The following is a 15,441-nucleotide window of genomic DNA, read 5'->3' on the forward strand; positions in this document are numbered from 1 at the left end:
ACGCCGTGCCACGAGCTGCGAGACCACGGGCCTTGTGCATGCAAATACGGTAATTACATTAGCCTCCTAATCACGGCCTTGTTGTTTATTTAGATAATCTCTTGGAAGGGAGACCTTTGTTGGGGTATCAACATTGATTTCATTAGCATTATTACTTAAGACCACTTGCTTGCCTTACATAAGAGGATGTGAAATCAGACCACTAATTAACGAGATTGCAATTACTTCCCCCTACTTGGCACCAAAGTCACTCTGAACTGCAATTACCTGAAGCTCCATTAAGTGATACAAACGAGATTCCTTTACTGCAACACTGACTTAACAGCTCATGAAGTTTTATGAGGGTTTTTTTTTTGTTTTGCTTTTTTACTTAGATGAAAGAGAGAACCTTTCGGTACACGTTTCACATTTCTAACGTGCTCTTTGTAGAGCCAGTGAGGTGCCTGTGACCTAACGATGATGCTCACTTCCTCGTATCTTAAACAAATGCCGGCTCGATGCTGATGTACTGGTAGATCCGCCCCAAGAGGGCTCTAGGGCAAAGCCATCCATCCCCCTGTTGGGTTTGGGCCAGTCTTAGAACATCCTGGGGAAGGTCTGAGGCAGAGGGCAGGAAACGGAACTTGGGAGTCAGTTGTAGCCAAGGAAGCACAGTGGACTTTTCAGGTCCCATAAGGAGTCTCGTCAGGCTTGAGGTTATTCCCTGGTATCGGGCAAAGGGGTACAGGCGAGGCCTGTGCCTCACAGGGAAGGCTCGGTGGCTACCCAGGGACTCATCCCAACCAGATGTTCATCAACAGGGGCCAGAGAGCAGCCATTTCTTTCAAGTCCAGTCTAACATCTCAATATGCATGCCTTTAATTTCTCTTATTATTTTTTTTAAAGATTTTATTTCTTCATTCACGAGAGACACACAGAGGCAGAGACACAGGCAGAGGGAGAAGCAAGGCTCCCGATGTGGGACTCGATCCCAGGACCCCAGGACCATGACCTGAGCTGAAGGCACAGAAAGCATGACCTGAGCTGAGGCACCCAACTGCCCCAAAAAGAATATTTTAAATGCACTTTAGAAAGACACATATTGGGGTGCCTGGGTGGCATCCGATTCTTCATTTCAGCCCAGGTCATGATCTAGAGTCCTGTGTCGGGCTCTGTGCTGAGCACAGAGTCTGCTTGGGATTTTCTGCCTCTCCCTCTGCCCCTCCCCCTGCTCTTGTGCACATACAAGTATGTACGTGCTCTCTCTCTCTCTCAAACAAATAAAAACTTAAGAAGATACATATTCACCAAACCCTGCTACATCCTTCATCTAGTTCCCCAGAACTGAAGACGGAAAGTGACCACATGAGTGACTTACCAGACCCCAGCTCATCATACAGCAGGACAGCAGGCTCCCCACAAATCTGGCTGCCAAAAAGGCATCTTGCTTGCACAGTGAAAGTGTAATTATGACCCAATTTCAGGTTGGAAATTTTAAAGAAGTTGTCAGTAGTATTCCCAAGGTATGCTGAGATATTCATGGCACTATCAAACATGTGTATCTCGTAGCCCTGAAAACAAAGACACGAAAGATTGTTCAAGAAGTTAAATAAGGAATCTGACAGCTTCTATTACTAGTTCCAACTTTATGTGAGCTCCTTATTGCAGGCTTTTCTAGATGCTAAAGCACTCCGGGTTTCTTACTAGATCTTTTCACATTACCGCTGAGATAGTGGATTCAGAAAATGGCAATTTTCCCATCGCAAACGTCTTAAATAACTACCACGCCCACTTACGAGCTGCAAAGTGGAAGTGAAAAGTGTAGCCTTCATAAAAGCCATTTTAACAAATATTCCAGCACACATTCAAAGTGCTGGTCAACAGTCCACTCATCTCACACAATATCAAATGCCACAAAGAATCCGGACAATTCAGCAATAGCTCGCTGTAATGGGATTGGACTCATAATAAATCCAGGTGGCAGGGGATGCCAGCAGTGGGGGAAGAAGAGTCAGGACATTTCTCGGTAGAACAGCGCGTGGGAACTCCACTGGCAGCCCAGGCTCGTTCCCTAGCTCCTTGAGGCTGATGGTGGCACTGGACCAACCTGGCCTTGAATAGAAGGTGCTTCGAGATCAGGCTGGGATCAGAACGGACTACTGGGCTGCCCTGCTAATCTCCGAGCATTCTGGTGTCAAAGCTACCAACTCCCACCCCGCCAGCCCCCCTCCCAAAGACCTCTTCTCTGATCTCTGCTCCCATGTTAGGCCCCACTGCGCATTCACGGTCTCTTGGTCCCCATTCCATTGGCCTGTCTATTCCCTGAACTGTAAGCCTGGGGGAAAGGAGGCCGTGCTACATGCTCATGCCAGAACCCTCCCTCCATTAGGACTGAAGTACTGACCCGTCACCTCAACCTGAAAGCCGGGCTGCTGCCACCCAGGAGGGATCCCCTGATGACCACCAGCTTCCAAACCGGGCCTCCCAACCCCATCCACCTGGAACCCCACTCCTGTAATCTCCTTTATAAGCCAGCATGAATTATTTTCTATCTAATGTATATTTGCTGTAGAATTCTTGCAAAATACATAAAGGTATAAGGAAAAACATTTAAATGACACAAACATCCACTGACATTTATTTAACTAGTCCTCTTCTGTTGGACATTAAGGTCATTCCCTTTTTCTTGCTATCAGAAATAGAACTGCCCTGAACAGCCTCATACACAAATTCTCGATGTACGTTGTTTCTTTAGAATAAGATCCTGAGGGATCCCTGGGTGGCGCAGCGGTTTGGCGCCTGCCTTTGGCCCAGGGTGCAATCCTGGAGATCCGGGATCGAATCCCACATCAGGCTCCCGGTGCATGGAGCCTGCTTCTCTCTCTGCCTCTCTCTCTCGCTCTCTCTCTGTGACTATCATAAATGAATAAAAAATTAAAAAAAAAAAAAAAAAAGAATAAGATCCTGAGGGATGTCTGGGTGGCTCAGCGGTTGAGCATCTGCCTTCGGCCCAGGACGTGTTCCCGGGGTCCTGGATCGAGTTCCACATCAGGCTCCCTGCATGGAGCCTGCTTCTCCCTCTGCCTCTTTCTGTGTGTCTCTCATGAATAAATAAGTAAAATCTTTAAAAAAAAAAAGATCCTGAAAGAATTGCTGGGTCACAGGGTGTGAACGCTTTTTATGTTCCTAATACGTTACATGAAAGTGCCTTACAGAAGGCGGAACCACTTCATTTTTCCAAGGGTGCTAACCTCCCCGACCACGACTCATGCTGGTGATACTTTGTCCCCCAAAATGTAGCCTGTTTAATGGGACGGCGTCCTATCCTTGTTGTTCACATTATCGGTGAGGTTGGGTCCTTTCTTTCTTTTGCTCACCGCTACTGGGGTTCTTGTTACCTATACTTTTTTCTAAATCAGAGTATTTTTGATTTGAACTGCTTCAAACGCTTGCTTTAAATTTGAGTAGATTACTTAGATGTCTCAGTTGGGAGAGTTGTGAGAATCTTCAAAGTTTAAACTAGTTGTGCTTCTGGCTTTATGCACAGTGACTGTTTATAACCCCCGCGTGCTCTGTGCCTTCACCATTCCCCCGGAAAGAGCCACAGGTGATTTATCTCATGCTTTGCCCACCATGGGGATGAGCCAGGCCCACTCAAGAACCTGTCCACCTCTGGGTGGCAGATCTATTCCCCATGTCGCTCTCTTTCTCCCGCTTCCTACTGTGAATCCAGTAATGGGTCTGCCCATGACAAGACAAAACAGAGTGGGGAACTCCATATGTCAACAGACTCTCTACAAGCACATCCCACTCCCTCGAACATCACCGGAAAGAAATGGCGAGGCCAGGTTGAGGCTGTAGGTCATTCCTAGCACTGAAGGCACAGCCCAGCTCTTAGACTGGCTGCGAAGGATGGGGCCCTGGTTCCGACGTTGAGCTGCACCCAGCATGCACCCAGCATCGTAAGGCCCGGGGGAAGTGGGGGTTCCAGCCCGTTTCCCGGTCTTTAGAGGAAGACAAGTTCAGGAATGCAAAGTGCTTAGTGCAGAGATTCTCGTCTTTAATGGGCAGTATAAACATTTTGCTAATGAGCAAGCCCACAGAAAATGGTCCTTTAATCCTCAAGTTTACTCCCTTGCCCTGTTCTTTTTCCCCATCTCTGCCAGCGTGCTGTTAACAAGCTCATCTCTAAAACTGCATTTCAATTAGATTCCCAAAGTCATTGAGGAGGAGGGAGGAACTCACCCTGCTTTCATTAAAATGCTTCTCCTTCAGAGCCAGACTTTTCCAAAACAAAAGAACGTGGTCATTTTCTGTGATGATTTTTAAGGCATCAGGTGCGGATAACGAAACTGAAAATTAAAGATAAACAGCATGCAGTCGGTGGCTGTATACTGGAATCGCCGTTTTCCTGTCTGGCCGAGAGAGGTTAAATAATGCTAACTTGAGGGGCACCTGGGGGGCTCAGTCGGTTATGCGTCCGACTCTTGGTTTCAGCTCAGGTCGGGATCCTGTGGGTCGTGAGATCGAGCCCCACGTCGAGCTCTGTGCTGAGCGTGGACCCTGCTCAGGATTCTCTCTCCCTCCCCATCTCCCTCTGCTCTTCCCCCTCCCCAGCCTGCTCATGCTTGCTCTCCCTAAAATAATAAAACATTTAAAAAAGAAAAAAACTAATACTAACTTGGAAGGCCAGACTAAGGAAGAAATAAAACACACGTGTTGCTTAGCAGAGAGCCTAGCACCTGGTAGACACATCCCAATGAGGCATCTCATTTGTTGTTGATTTATTAATACCTTTATTCAAAGATTTGGACAGTTCCTAATTTCATGGCCCTCGGAAGCACAGATGGCCAAAACCAAACTGGGTGGGCAAGAAAGGGAAGGGACGGGATGGGATGGGCCACAGTTTCAAACCCCTGCTGGAGTGCTGCTCTGGTTCCAGCCTGTGTTCCTGCTCTCCCGAGTCCCGTCCCAGGGCCTGAGGAGCCTCAGAGCTCAGCTCGGTGAGGGGCGGGGGCTGTGCATGAACACGGAGCCCTGGGGTGACGCAGTGAGTCCCACCCAGGCCCACTGCTCACCCCACCGGCCCGGTGGGGCTAAGCCTCCATCCCGGACACTCCGCTGCTCTCTCTGCTGCGGCCCCAGGACCTGAGCTTATTACCTTCCTCCAGAACCAGAGCCTGACTGCCGAGCCCCCGGGGGGCCAGCAAGTCCCCTTCAAGCTACTGCACAGGTACTGTCTCCCTCCTCGGCCACACATCATTGCCATGAGGAACCATGTGACTTCGACCCCAGGTTCCCATTTGTGGCTTTTGCAGCGAATACCCAGTTTTCATTCCTAACCCTTTTTGGGCCTCCTGCTCTTCTCCCCTAGAAGGGTCCAAACCAGGTGGGCAAAGGAGAGGGCAAAGAGACACAGTGGATGGAGAACAGCCACCCCCGTCCACCACCCTGCAGTGCAGGCACTGGGCCCCCCACCCTGCTGCCCACTGTGGGGGAGTCTGCACCTCCCGAGCGGTCCTGGACAGAGGTTCTGTGTCGGCGGGTGTCCTAGCAGCCCTGCAGGTCCCTTGCCATGTGGAGGGACCCTAACTGCTCTCCCGTTTACCTGTGGTGATTTTTTTTTTTTAATTTTTATTTATTTATGATAGTCACACACAGAGAAAGAGAGGCAGACACAGGCAGAGGGAGAAGCAGGCTCCATGCACCGGGAGCCCGACGTGGGATTCGATCCCGGGTCTCCAGGATCGCGCCCTGGGCCAAAGGCAGGCGCTAAACCGCTGCGCCACCCAGGGATCCCTACCTGTGGTGATTTTTATGCTGGAATCTTTGCTCATGTTCCCCAGCTGGACGATGATGTGGTATTTCCCTCCGGGCTCCAACTTGTTCAGGGTGTACTCCACGGTACTGTTGCGGGATTTTATTTTGTAGCTCCTATCGCTCTTTCTTATTAGATCTTTAACAGCAATTGCATATAACTGGGACAAGAAAAAAAGAGACCTTCATGGTAACCAGAAACTTGGATTTTCTTTTTATTTATTATTATTATTATTATTATTATTATTATTATTATTATTATTTACTCTTTGCCATTCAGGGGCGGACGATGTAACCAAAGCATGTCAGGGGCTGTGACCCACAGCAACAACCTTCTGAGGCCCGCAGCCTGGCTCTGTTCTCTGGAAAGCCTTTGGGGAAGCCGGGTCCGCACCTGGAACAAGCACTCGCTCCCAGAAACGTGCGCAGAATTGTTAATTCGACCCCAAAAAATGACCTTGGGAAGTCACTTTTCTCGTGGCATCCGCACATAGGTGAGAACAGGCACAAGAAGAGTTCTCATTCAGTGTTTAGGGTGACTCCCCAGCAGTCATCGTTCCAAGTGTGGTCAGAAGACACACAAGAGGACAAATTCTACGTACTGTCTCCCTGGTTGCCGTTTACCTACACAGAGGCAAGGGCAAGGGCAAGTGCAAGGCCATGGGGCAGCTACCAGAAGCCCAACTGCCAGCAACCTAGCACAGAAAACCACCCACCCCCAGGACAAGGGAGAGGCAGGGAAAAGCAGCCTGGGCCAAAGGAAGATGGGAGCTGTTTTCCAGAATTAGTGCCTCTTCTTTTATTTATTTTTTAACTTTAGTTTTTCTGGAGGGGGAGAGGGGCAGAGGGAGACTCTCAAAGCAGGCTCCACGCCCAGCCCAGGGCTCGATCTCACGACCCTGAGCCGAAATCAAGACTCTGGACGCTTTATCAACTGAGCCACCCAGGGACCAGCCAGTAAACTTTTTTGTAAAGGTTCAGGTAGAAAACACCTTTAGGCTGTGAAGGCCAAATGGTCTGTTCCACAACTATCCAATTCTGTCGTTTGTGGCATGAAAGCAGTCACGTGACTTGACTGCTCATAGCTTGGTTCTCATAAACTGTACTGACAAAAACAGGCAATGAGCTGCGCTTGGCTGCCAGGCCTCTGTGTGCCAACCCGCTTTAGAGGGTCAGGGAAGGGCAGGTGAGACGGCGGACGAGACCCAAGGGACAAACAAATGTAACGGCTCAAAATTACGGAGCCGGGACAACTCAGAAGAGGCGCTTGTAAGGGCCCCATCTTTGGGCACACAGATACGGGGAAGCGACATCGTCCTGCTGAGCTCCTACCGCCCAGCTTTCCTGCCCCATGACTATCCCCTTCCCCCGCCAACCACGCCAAGAACAGGAAGGGCTGGCCGGATGCCTGGCCCGCTCGCTCACCAGGTCCTGGTCAGGAGCATCATACGGGGACTCCCACTTGATGACAGCAGAGGTTTTGCCGGTACGAACCACATGGAGGTGCCGAGGTGGGAGCCTGCTGTCTGGGATCATCCTCACCACAACGTAGTCAGAGGACGGGCCCTGGTAGGGCACCACCACCCGGACCTGAAACCAATACCATGGGGACGCATGTAGTCAGCACTAAGCCTTTTTTTCCCCCAGCGAAACAAGGACACACGTACACGATTAAAATTCAATCAGTATATAACTAGATAGAAAATAGAATTCTCTACCTACCCCAGATGTCTAATCCATTTTCCCAGATATGGCAAGTTTTATGTGCTTCTTTCCAGAAATGCCCTACGCTTAGGTAAACACGGATACATGTGTGTGCATACAGATGTGCATATGCGTGTATATATGGCCTGTTTTTCTTAATTTTTTTACACAAATATGAAAATATCACACATATCTTTAAGCTCTTCACTTGTTTTACTTCAAAAAAAGCAGAGATTCCTTTTCCACCTCGGTTCTATTTCTTTTGAAGGGTTGCCCTGTATTCTTAACCGGGCTTCTCTTGAGACTCACTGGTTTCAAATCCTCCGCTATCACAAGTAATAGTTTACCGAATGCCTTTTTCCATAATATATCTTGGCACACATGTAAAAGTACGTGAGCTAAATTCCTAGTCCTGGAAGTGGAATCTGATGACAGCGGTTTCTCCATTCCTGCGAATGTTTATCCACCTGCCGAGTTCTCAATCCCCCACAACGGAGCTGCAGTCGGTGACGGGGTCATTCTGTTCTTCAAGCAGGAAACTGACACTTCTACAGGAGAGGAGCCACCCTCCTGCACACACACGGATCCTGGAGTTCTGCTTCCAGCTCCCCAGGTCCTGGGCCTGAGCTTGGAACCCAGGATTTAAACCATCCCTAAAACACAGAAACTCCTCGGGACTCCCCGGTACGGGAAACTTACCAGAAACAAATACTGCTCATCCCTACTGACAATGACCGTTTTGTTGTGGAGGGAAGTAGTCAAGCTCTTCGGATTGCGGTACAGGTCAAGGAAGGATGTAGCATAGAAAATACCATAAACCTGGCAAACGGGATGAAAAAGGACATCAGCTCAAAGGCCATTCTCTTGACATTCCTAACTGGTGGCCCTGGGAACGGCTTCAGGAGAGCGCAAAAGAGAGAAGTCTTCCTTCTGTGTTTATTTACAGAGAAGGTGCACTGGGCAGGTGCGAATCCCGCCACCACCAAGATAAACATGGTGTGCTCTCTGTCCTCAAAGTGCTTGTTTTGTTTTTTAATAAAGATATTATTTATTTCAGAAAGAGAGCAAGGAGAGGCAACGAGAGAGGGGGAGGCAGACTTGCAGCTGAGCAGGGAGCCTGACTCGGGGCTCCATCCCAGGACCCCAAGATCATGACCTGAGCCGAAGGCAGATGTTCAGCCGACTGAACCACCCAGGTGCCCCTCAAAATGCTCGTTTCTGGGGAATGAGGGGCAGAGAAGAAAAACGGACACAATTATAAAGGATGAGTTGTAAATACGGAACAAGACATCCTGTAGGAGAAGAGTGGGGTTCTCAGAGCAGGTGGCCTGCTACTTGCAAAGCATGGATGGAAGTGCTGATGGGGGTGGGGGAGCCAGTGTGTTCATGGAGGGAGGCTGAGGAGGGAGGGCAGCCAGGTGGATGTGGGGAGCTGCCCAGAAGACATCCACTGCTCCTCTCCTCCTTAGTAGAATCCTGGTCGCTAGCGCGAATTGCCACCTGCAAGAAAATCTCCATTTCCCACCTCCCTGGAAGCCAGGAGAGGCCACGTGACACAAGCAGAGGTGTCCCGTGGGACCTCAGTGAGCTCATGGACGTGGAGCGGGGAGCCCTTTCTCCCGCCCTCCTCCTGCCCGGAACACAGAGGCTGGTGTGGCTCCAGACCTCCTGGACCACAAGGTGACTTTGAGGACAGATGCCACAGGCAGCTTGGGATCATCCTCAATCAAACCTGCTGTTGTAGAAACCCAGGGATGCTGAAGGGCTCCACCTTCTGCTAAAGAGGAGTGAAATAAAGTGCTGAAGCCATTGTCACTTTCGGCCCTGTTCTATGCAGCCACTCCCAACCCCAATGGTACATGTGGGAGTTTAAAGCAGGGCCTGGGGGTTTGATGGGCTTGGAGCGCCAGGGTAAGCACTTGGTCGGGTGGCATGGAAGTGCATACAGGCAGGTAAGCTGGGGACCAGAAGAAAGCTGAGCAAGGCTGGAGAGGTCATGGGAACGGGGGCCACGGATCAGGGACAGGCACCAGGATTTCCGAGCCCCAGACAGCTGTGCATTTTCTCTCAGCTGGGGCCAGAGAGGGGAAGCATACAGGGAGGGGAAACAGAAGCCCCCGGGGGTGACTGGCGCCTGCAGGACAGGCCCCGCTGTGGGGCTGGGGTGGGCGGGCCTGGGCAGGGCCGCAAGAGGGCTCCACGCACCAAGGAGGCCAGGGGACAGGCAGGTCACCAGGGAAGGACGGGGGCCGTGGCCGTCAGGGCGGAGAGGACGACGGGGGGTGAGCAACCCCTGTCCTCAGTGGCCCGAAGTGGGCAGCAGCTGAGAGCCTCCTGCAGGGGCCTGCACGGTCACCCTGAGAGCACAACGAGTGTGTCCAGCACGGAGGACGCAGAGCAAGGCTACCTCTGCCAGTTCTCACATAACAAGAGACCCCAAGGTCAAGTAGTGTTCCAGGGTGCGACCCCAGGCACCAGCCTCCGGACGCCCTCGGCTGGGGGCACCGGCAAGAAAGGCCTCTGTGAGCAGAGTCTGCTCTGAGGGCCAGGCGAGTCCACGCAGCTGTCTCTGTCCCTGCCTCAGGGCCACACTAGCCACACCTGAGCTCACACCAGTTTGGTTTCTGGCAGCTTCACTCTGTGGAGCCAGTCTGCTGCTCCAGGCCTTCGCTCCCTCATGGTAAAGGGCAAATGTCCACCCTGCCCAGCTGGTGTGGGCTGATAGCGACAAGCATGAGGGCTCTTGCGGTGCCTCCTTCTCCACCTTTCTTCAAGGCCGACCTTACCACGATGTGCAAACCTTGGTTCATTCCCCATGGCGCAGGCCCACCCCAAGGGCATGCTGGAGATGCACTCAGAAGACAAGACCAGGCCTCCTTCCTCACCCCTCACTGCCAGAACTCACTAAACCTTGCTCACCATAGATTTATTCATTTATTCACTCATTCACAAACCGTAGATTTATTCGTTCTACGGGCCCTTCTAGTTAGGAGACTCGGAAAATAACCCTTCCCCTCCAGGAGCTTGCAAAGTAGTTAGGGAGATAAACACACAGAAGATACCAAATAGATAAAGCAGTATCTAATGCAGTGTTCTGCATGGCACCAACTATAAATTCGGGGCGGGGGGGGAGGGCAGAAGGACTCTAGTGGTAGAAAGAGCATAAGCCAAGGGGCAGACACAAGAGCAGGTGAAAATGTGCCAAGAAGTTTGGGAAGACCCACCTAAGAGCCAAGGAAGGTATACAGTGGGGATGTATGGGAAATAAAGACCAGACTCAGAAAAGCACACATCTGATCACAGTGCCTCAAAATGCATCCATAATGGGGCACCTGGGTAGCTGAGTGGTTGAGCATCTGCCTTCGGCTCAGGTCATGATCCTGGGGTCCTGGGATTGAGTCCCACGTCGGGCTCCCTGTTCCGCCCTCTCTTCCCTGTTCATGTTCTCTCTTACTATTTCTGTCCCTCTCAAAAAAATAAGTGGAATCTTTAAAAAAAACAAACATAATGACAAAAGAAAGAGAAAGAAAAGAAAAGAAAAGAAAAGAGAAAAGAAAAGGACCAGTGGAGTGGGGACACTGGGAGGGAACAGGGGTGGGCAGAGCTGGAGAAGCAGCCCAAGAAGGCAACCTGGGGGTGGGGGGGATCACGTAGGTGGGGAGAGACTGGAGCAGCTGTCACTGCTGCTAATGTGTCACCACACCCACGAGCCAAGGTGAGTCCCTAGGCACAGAACACGCCCTCCCCCACCCCCCTTCACACTCACGATCTATCCAATAGCAAAGAGCTCGAGTACATTCTCTCAGATGCCAGGCCAAGGTGTGGAAAGAGGTAGCAGGTGCCTCTAGAACGTAATACAGAGCTGACGGAGAGGAGAGTTGGTGCTGGGGTGAGAAAGGAGGAAGCAGGAACAGAGAGAGAGGAGAAAGCTCTGGGGCTACCCCCTGGCCCGGCATCAGGGGTGGCAGCCATCCTGGCTGACTCACCACGTTCCTGGGGCCCGTCCAGGTGCATTCCACTGCAGTCTGATTGATGGCCTTGGCTTTGAGGCTAGGAGCGGGAGGGCGGACTCCCTTGGTCGTGACATGCTCAAATGCCAGAGGACTGTCCCCCAGATCAGTCTTGGCCCAAGCAGAAATCTCATAGGACGTATGAGCAGTCAGATTGGCAACTGTGAAAACAGGGACAAGGAGATGCCGGGAGGAGCTGGAGGCGTCAGTCAAGAGCATGTATCTTGACAAACCAAGAAACAGTCTCTTAACTACAGAGAACAAACTGACATAACCAGAGGGGAGGTGGTGGGGTGGGGGGTGATGGGTGACGGGGATTAAGAGCACGCTCATCTTGACGGGCTCTGAGTAATATAGGGAATTGCTGAATCACTATATGGCACATCTAAAACTAATATAATGCTGTATGTTAACTACGCTGGAATTAAAATTAAAAATTTAGTGAAAAAAGAATTGTTTTGATATATAAAGTCCTACTTTTTAAGCCTTTTTTTTAATTTAAAAAAAAAAATCTCTGCACCCAACGTGGGGGCTTGAACTCATGACCCCTGAGACCTTAAGTTGTAGGCTCTTCTGACCAAACCAGCCAGGTGCCCTGATACCCTATTTCTTAATGTATCCTCTCAATTTAAGTGAGTCTCAAATGCTTACGTAGGAATTTTCATCATTTTACACATTCATCCCAGCATTACTTACTGACGACTACTACACATAATACACTCGCATGGGCGCTCGTAGATTTAAAGCTGACCATCTGGGGGTATAAACCGGGACAACACTCCTAGAGAGCCATTTGGCCTTGGGTAAACGTCTTAAAATTCTGCAAGGTCTTCATCCAGATTTCCCGTGGAATCAGAGCGAGCAAACATCTTTGGGACATGATGTCACATATCACGTATACACAATCCGATTGCCCAGAGACAAAGCAATGGTTAAATAGCGTGTATTCCACGAACTACTGTGCAGCCACTCAAAGTTGTCTCCAGGAATATTTAACGAGAGTAGAAAATTCTTACAACTTCACATAAAGTGAGAATGGCAAGATACAAAACTAAGTTGACTCTTGAATAACATGGGTTTGAACCTATGCGGGTTTACTCATATTCGAGGTTTTTTTGTTTGTTTTTTAATGGCCCAGTGCTGTAAATGTATTTTCTCTTCCTTAAAATTTTCTTAAGAACCTATTCTTGGGGCACCTGGGTAGCTCAGTGGTTAAGTATCTGCCTTCGGCTCACGTCATGTTCCCGGGGTCCTGGGATCAAGTCCCACAACAGGCTCCCCGCAGGGAACCTGCTTCTCCCCCTGCCTGTGTCTCTGCCTCTCTCTCTCTCTGTCTCTGTCTCTCATGAATAAATAAATAAAATCTTTAAAACATAAAAAGAGTATTTTCTTTTCAGGGTGCCTCGGTGGTGGAGTTGATTTAACCTCCAACTCTTGGGTTTTGGCTCTGAGCATGATCTCAGGGTCGTGGGATCAAACCCCACGTCAGGCACAGAGTTTGCTTAAGACTATCTCTCCCTCGCCCCTTCCCTTCAGAAACAAATAAATACTTTCTTTTCTGTAGCTTATCTTATTGTAAGAACAGTACAGAATACACAGAGCATACAAAATATGTGTTAATCAACTGTTTATGCGATTGGTAAGACTTCTGGTCAACAGCAGCCTGTGAGTAGTTAAGTTTTGGGGGGGAGTTAAAAGTTATAGGGTCAGAGCCCTCTGACCCCCGACTGTTCAGGGTCATCTATACTCAAACTAAGTCCATTTCCTTGTTTGTAAAACTGGAAAAACAACAACAACAACAACAACAACAACAACAGCACTGAGCAGCTGCTACTGCACAGATTAAAAAAGAAAACACCGTAAAGTGTTTGGCATGATGCCTGGCATCAAGCTAGCCTTTAATATAATTCAGGCACTAGCTAAGAAGACTATTTTTGCTGATTCTCCCAATTTCGATCAGTGCAACGTTGAGACAGTGAGATCAGAGCCTTGGGAATTAAAAAGATGTGGGTTCCAGTGCCGTCACCTTCTGTGGGAATTAACTTTCTCAACCGTGGGTTCTCATCGGTGACATGAGCATATCCCACGGAATTATTATTGGGGTTATATAAAACGGTACACACAGAACACCTGGGGAAAGGCCTACTGCAGCAGGTGCACAGATACAAGAGGGAGTGGGACACCACCTTCCCTCCTCCCTCAGTTCAGTTTGTGCATTCATTCAACAAAAACGTGCGCCAAGTACCGACTATGCACCACGCCCTGCACGCCTCACATACGTCAAGGAGGAGCGAACCCCACCAGAAAGGAGGGGCAGGCAGCCCACTCTCAGAACTTTCTTTAGGAACTCCAAAATCATCAGTACAGGCCTCTTTCCAGGAGCTAGGGAAACGGGCTGAGGAGCCACTGAGGGGACCCTCCCCCAGAGGCAATGCCTCCACTCCGCCCACCCAGAACGGCAGCCCCCACACAAGCTCTGCTGCTGCGGGAAGTACCGGAATCCCTACTCCCCCCAACCACTCGCACACCAACTGGCCTCAAGGTGTTACCTTTGTGTGACAAGATGCTCCCCCGGAAGTTCAAAGTTTTCTTCTCTTGTTTGTGGGTGTCAAATGCCCAGCAGAGGTTCACCACGTAGCCATTCACCTGCCAGCAACCACGAAACATGTTATGGGAACAGTACACAGCCAGGGAGCCCAGCAAACACAAAAGGCACCCCTTTGCTATTGCTGCTCTAGGCCTCGCCTTTCTTAGGATGGACAGCTTGTTTCTTGGTTCCATGTGTGCTATCGCTGGATCGTTATACTGCGCCTACCTCTAAAAACAAACATGGGACTATTTATTATGGGACTAATTATTATACACAATATAGATGTGATGAAACCAAAAAAACTGATGCAGCATAAAAGGGACAACAGCCAATTCATAATGGCAGAAAAAGGAAAAACCTTAAAGATAATTCCATTATGGCAATTACGGATACCTCAGGTGATCCTTGCAGTCAAGGCCAAGAGGTCAGTGCAAAAGGAGCTTCCTTAGCTCCCACTGTCCTCGGCCCATAAAATGATGTGATCTAAAGATCTTTAAATATGGGGCGGTGACAAAAAAATAAAAATGCTTTTAAGAGCAAAGACGATATAGAGACGTGTATATGAAAGCCATGGCTTGCAGCAACGGTCTCCGAAGCCAAGGGCAGGCCACCGAACTGTGGTTCAGTAAACGGCAAGAGTGCTCATCACTTGGAAGCTCTGTCCCACCACAGCTTCACAGACAGGGAGGGATGGGAGGAAAAATGGTTAAGACAGAACATTATGGGAGGTGCATCTCCACTGGGAAAACCACAGGCGCAAAGGGGGTCACAGCGGTGCTGGCTCGCAGACAGGCCACGCGGGAGGGGACGGTGGCGCGTGAAGGGGACGACGCAGAGTGGCTGTAAGTGGGCATGTTTCTCAGGTATCTGACTCTCTCTTTCACTGTGGGAACCTCTGCATTAGTGCTTAGCACCAGGAAATCCAATAAAGCTGAAAATTACAGGGCATACATATTCTGTTAACACCAACTCTTTATTTGCACTGTAGCTGTGAACCATTTAATTATACGGTTTAAGAAAAGAAGAAGAAAAAAAAAAAGGCACCAGGCTGAGGCAGAGTAATTACACGAGAAGACTCACGTTGTTCTTTACAGGGGAAGGAACCAACCTCGTCGTGGGATTTTGGTCTTACTGGACCAAGCCATCCGTTTTCCTTAATCGTACCATTCCAGGCTGCAGCGAGCGATTCCCCAGCTAGGAGAGCCCACCCACCCGCCAGTTTGGAAGTCCAACGTTACCTTGACGTCGCTCTCCATGCTCAGGGTAAAGCTTAGGGAATTCTCGCCAAAGCTGTCGATGTGGATGTCTGGGGGTGGGATCACTAGAAGCGAAAAGGTGAAG

At 49.8% G+C, this 15,441-nt stretch overlaps 1 protein-coding gene across 1 annotated transcript in view; it reads right to left on the reverse strand.

Moving 5' to 3' along the window:
* Window positions 1-15,441, reverse strand: part of SORL1 (sortilin related receptor 1) — a 156,851-nt gene that overhangs the window by 6,029 nt on the left and 135,381 nt on the right. Inside the window, exons 39-46 of the mRNA XM_038535871.1 lie at window positions 15,339-15,421; window positions 14,060-14,156; window positions 11,487-11,671; window positions 8,200-8,319; window positions 7,222-7,386; window positions 5,783-5,957; window positions 4,225-4,331; window positions 1,358-1,550 (exon numbers count right to left, since the gene is read on the reverse strand). Of these exons, the coding sequence (XP_038391799.1) occupies window positions 1,358-1,550; window positions 4,225-4,331; window positions 5,783-5,957; window positions 7,222-7,386; window positions 8,200-8,319; window positions 11,487-11,671; window positions 14,060-14,156; window positions 15,339-15,421 (1,125 nt within the window). The remainder of the gene's footprint in view (window positions 1-1,357; window positions 1,551-4,224; window positions 4,332-5,782; window positions 5,958-7,221; window positions 7,387-8,199; window positions 8,320-11,486; window positions 11,672-14,059; window positions 14,157-15,338; window positions 15,422-15,441) is intronic.

The sequence above is a fragment of the Canis lupus genome, chromosome 5 (assembly GCF_011100685.1).
Source record: "Canis lupus familiaris isolate Mischka breed German Shepherd chromosome 5, alternate assembly UU_Cfam_GSD_1.0, whole genome shotgun sequence".
Taxonomy (NCBI): domain Eukaryota; kingdom Metazoa; phylum Chordata; class Mammalia; order Carnivora; family Canidae; genus Canis; species Canis lupus.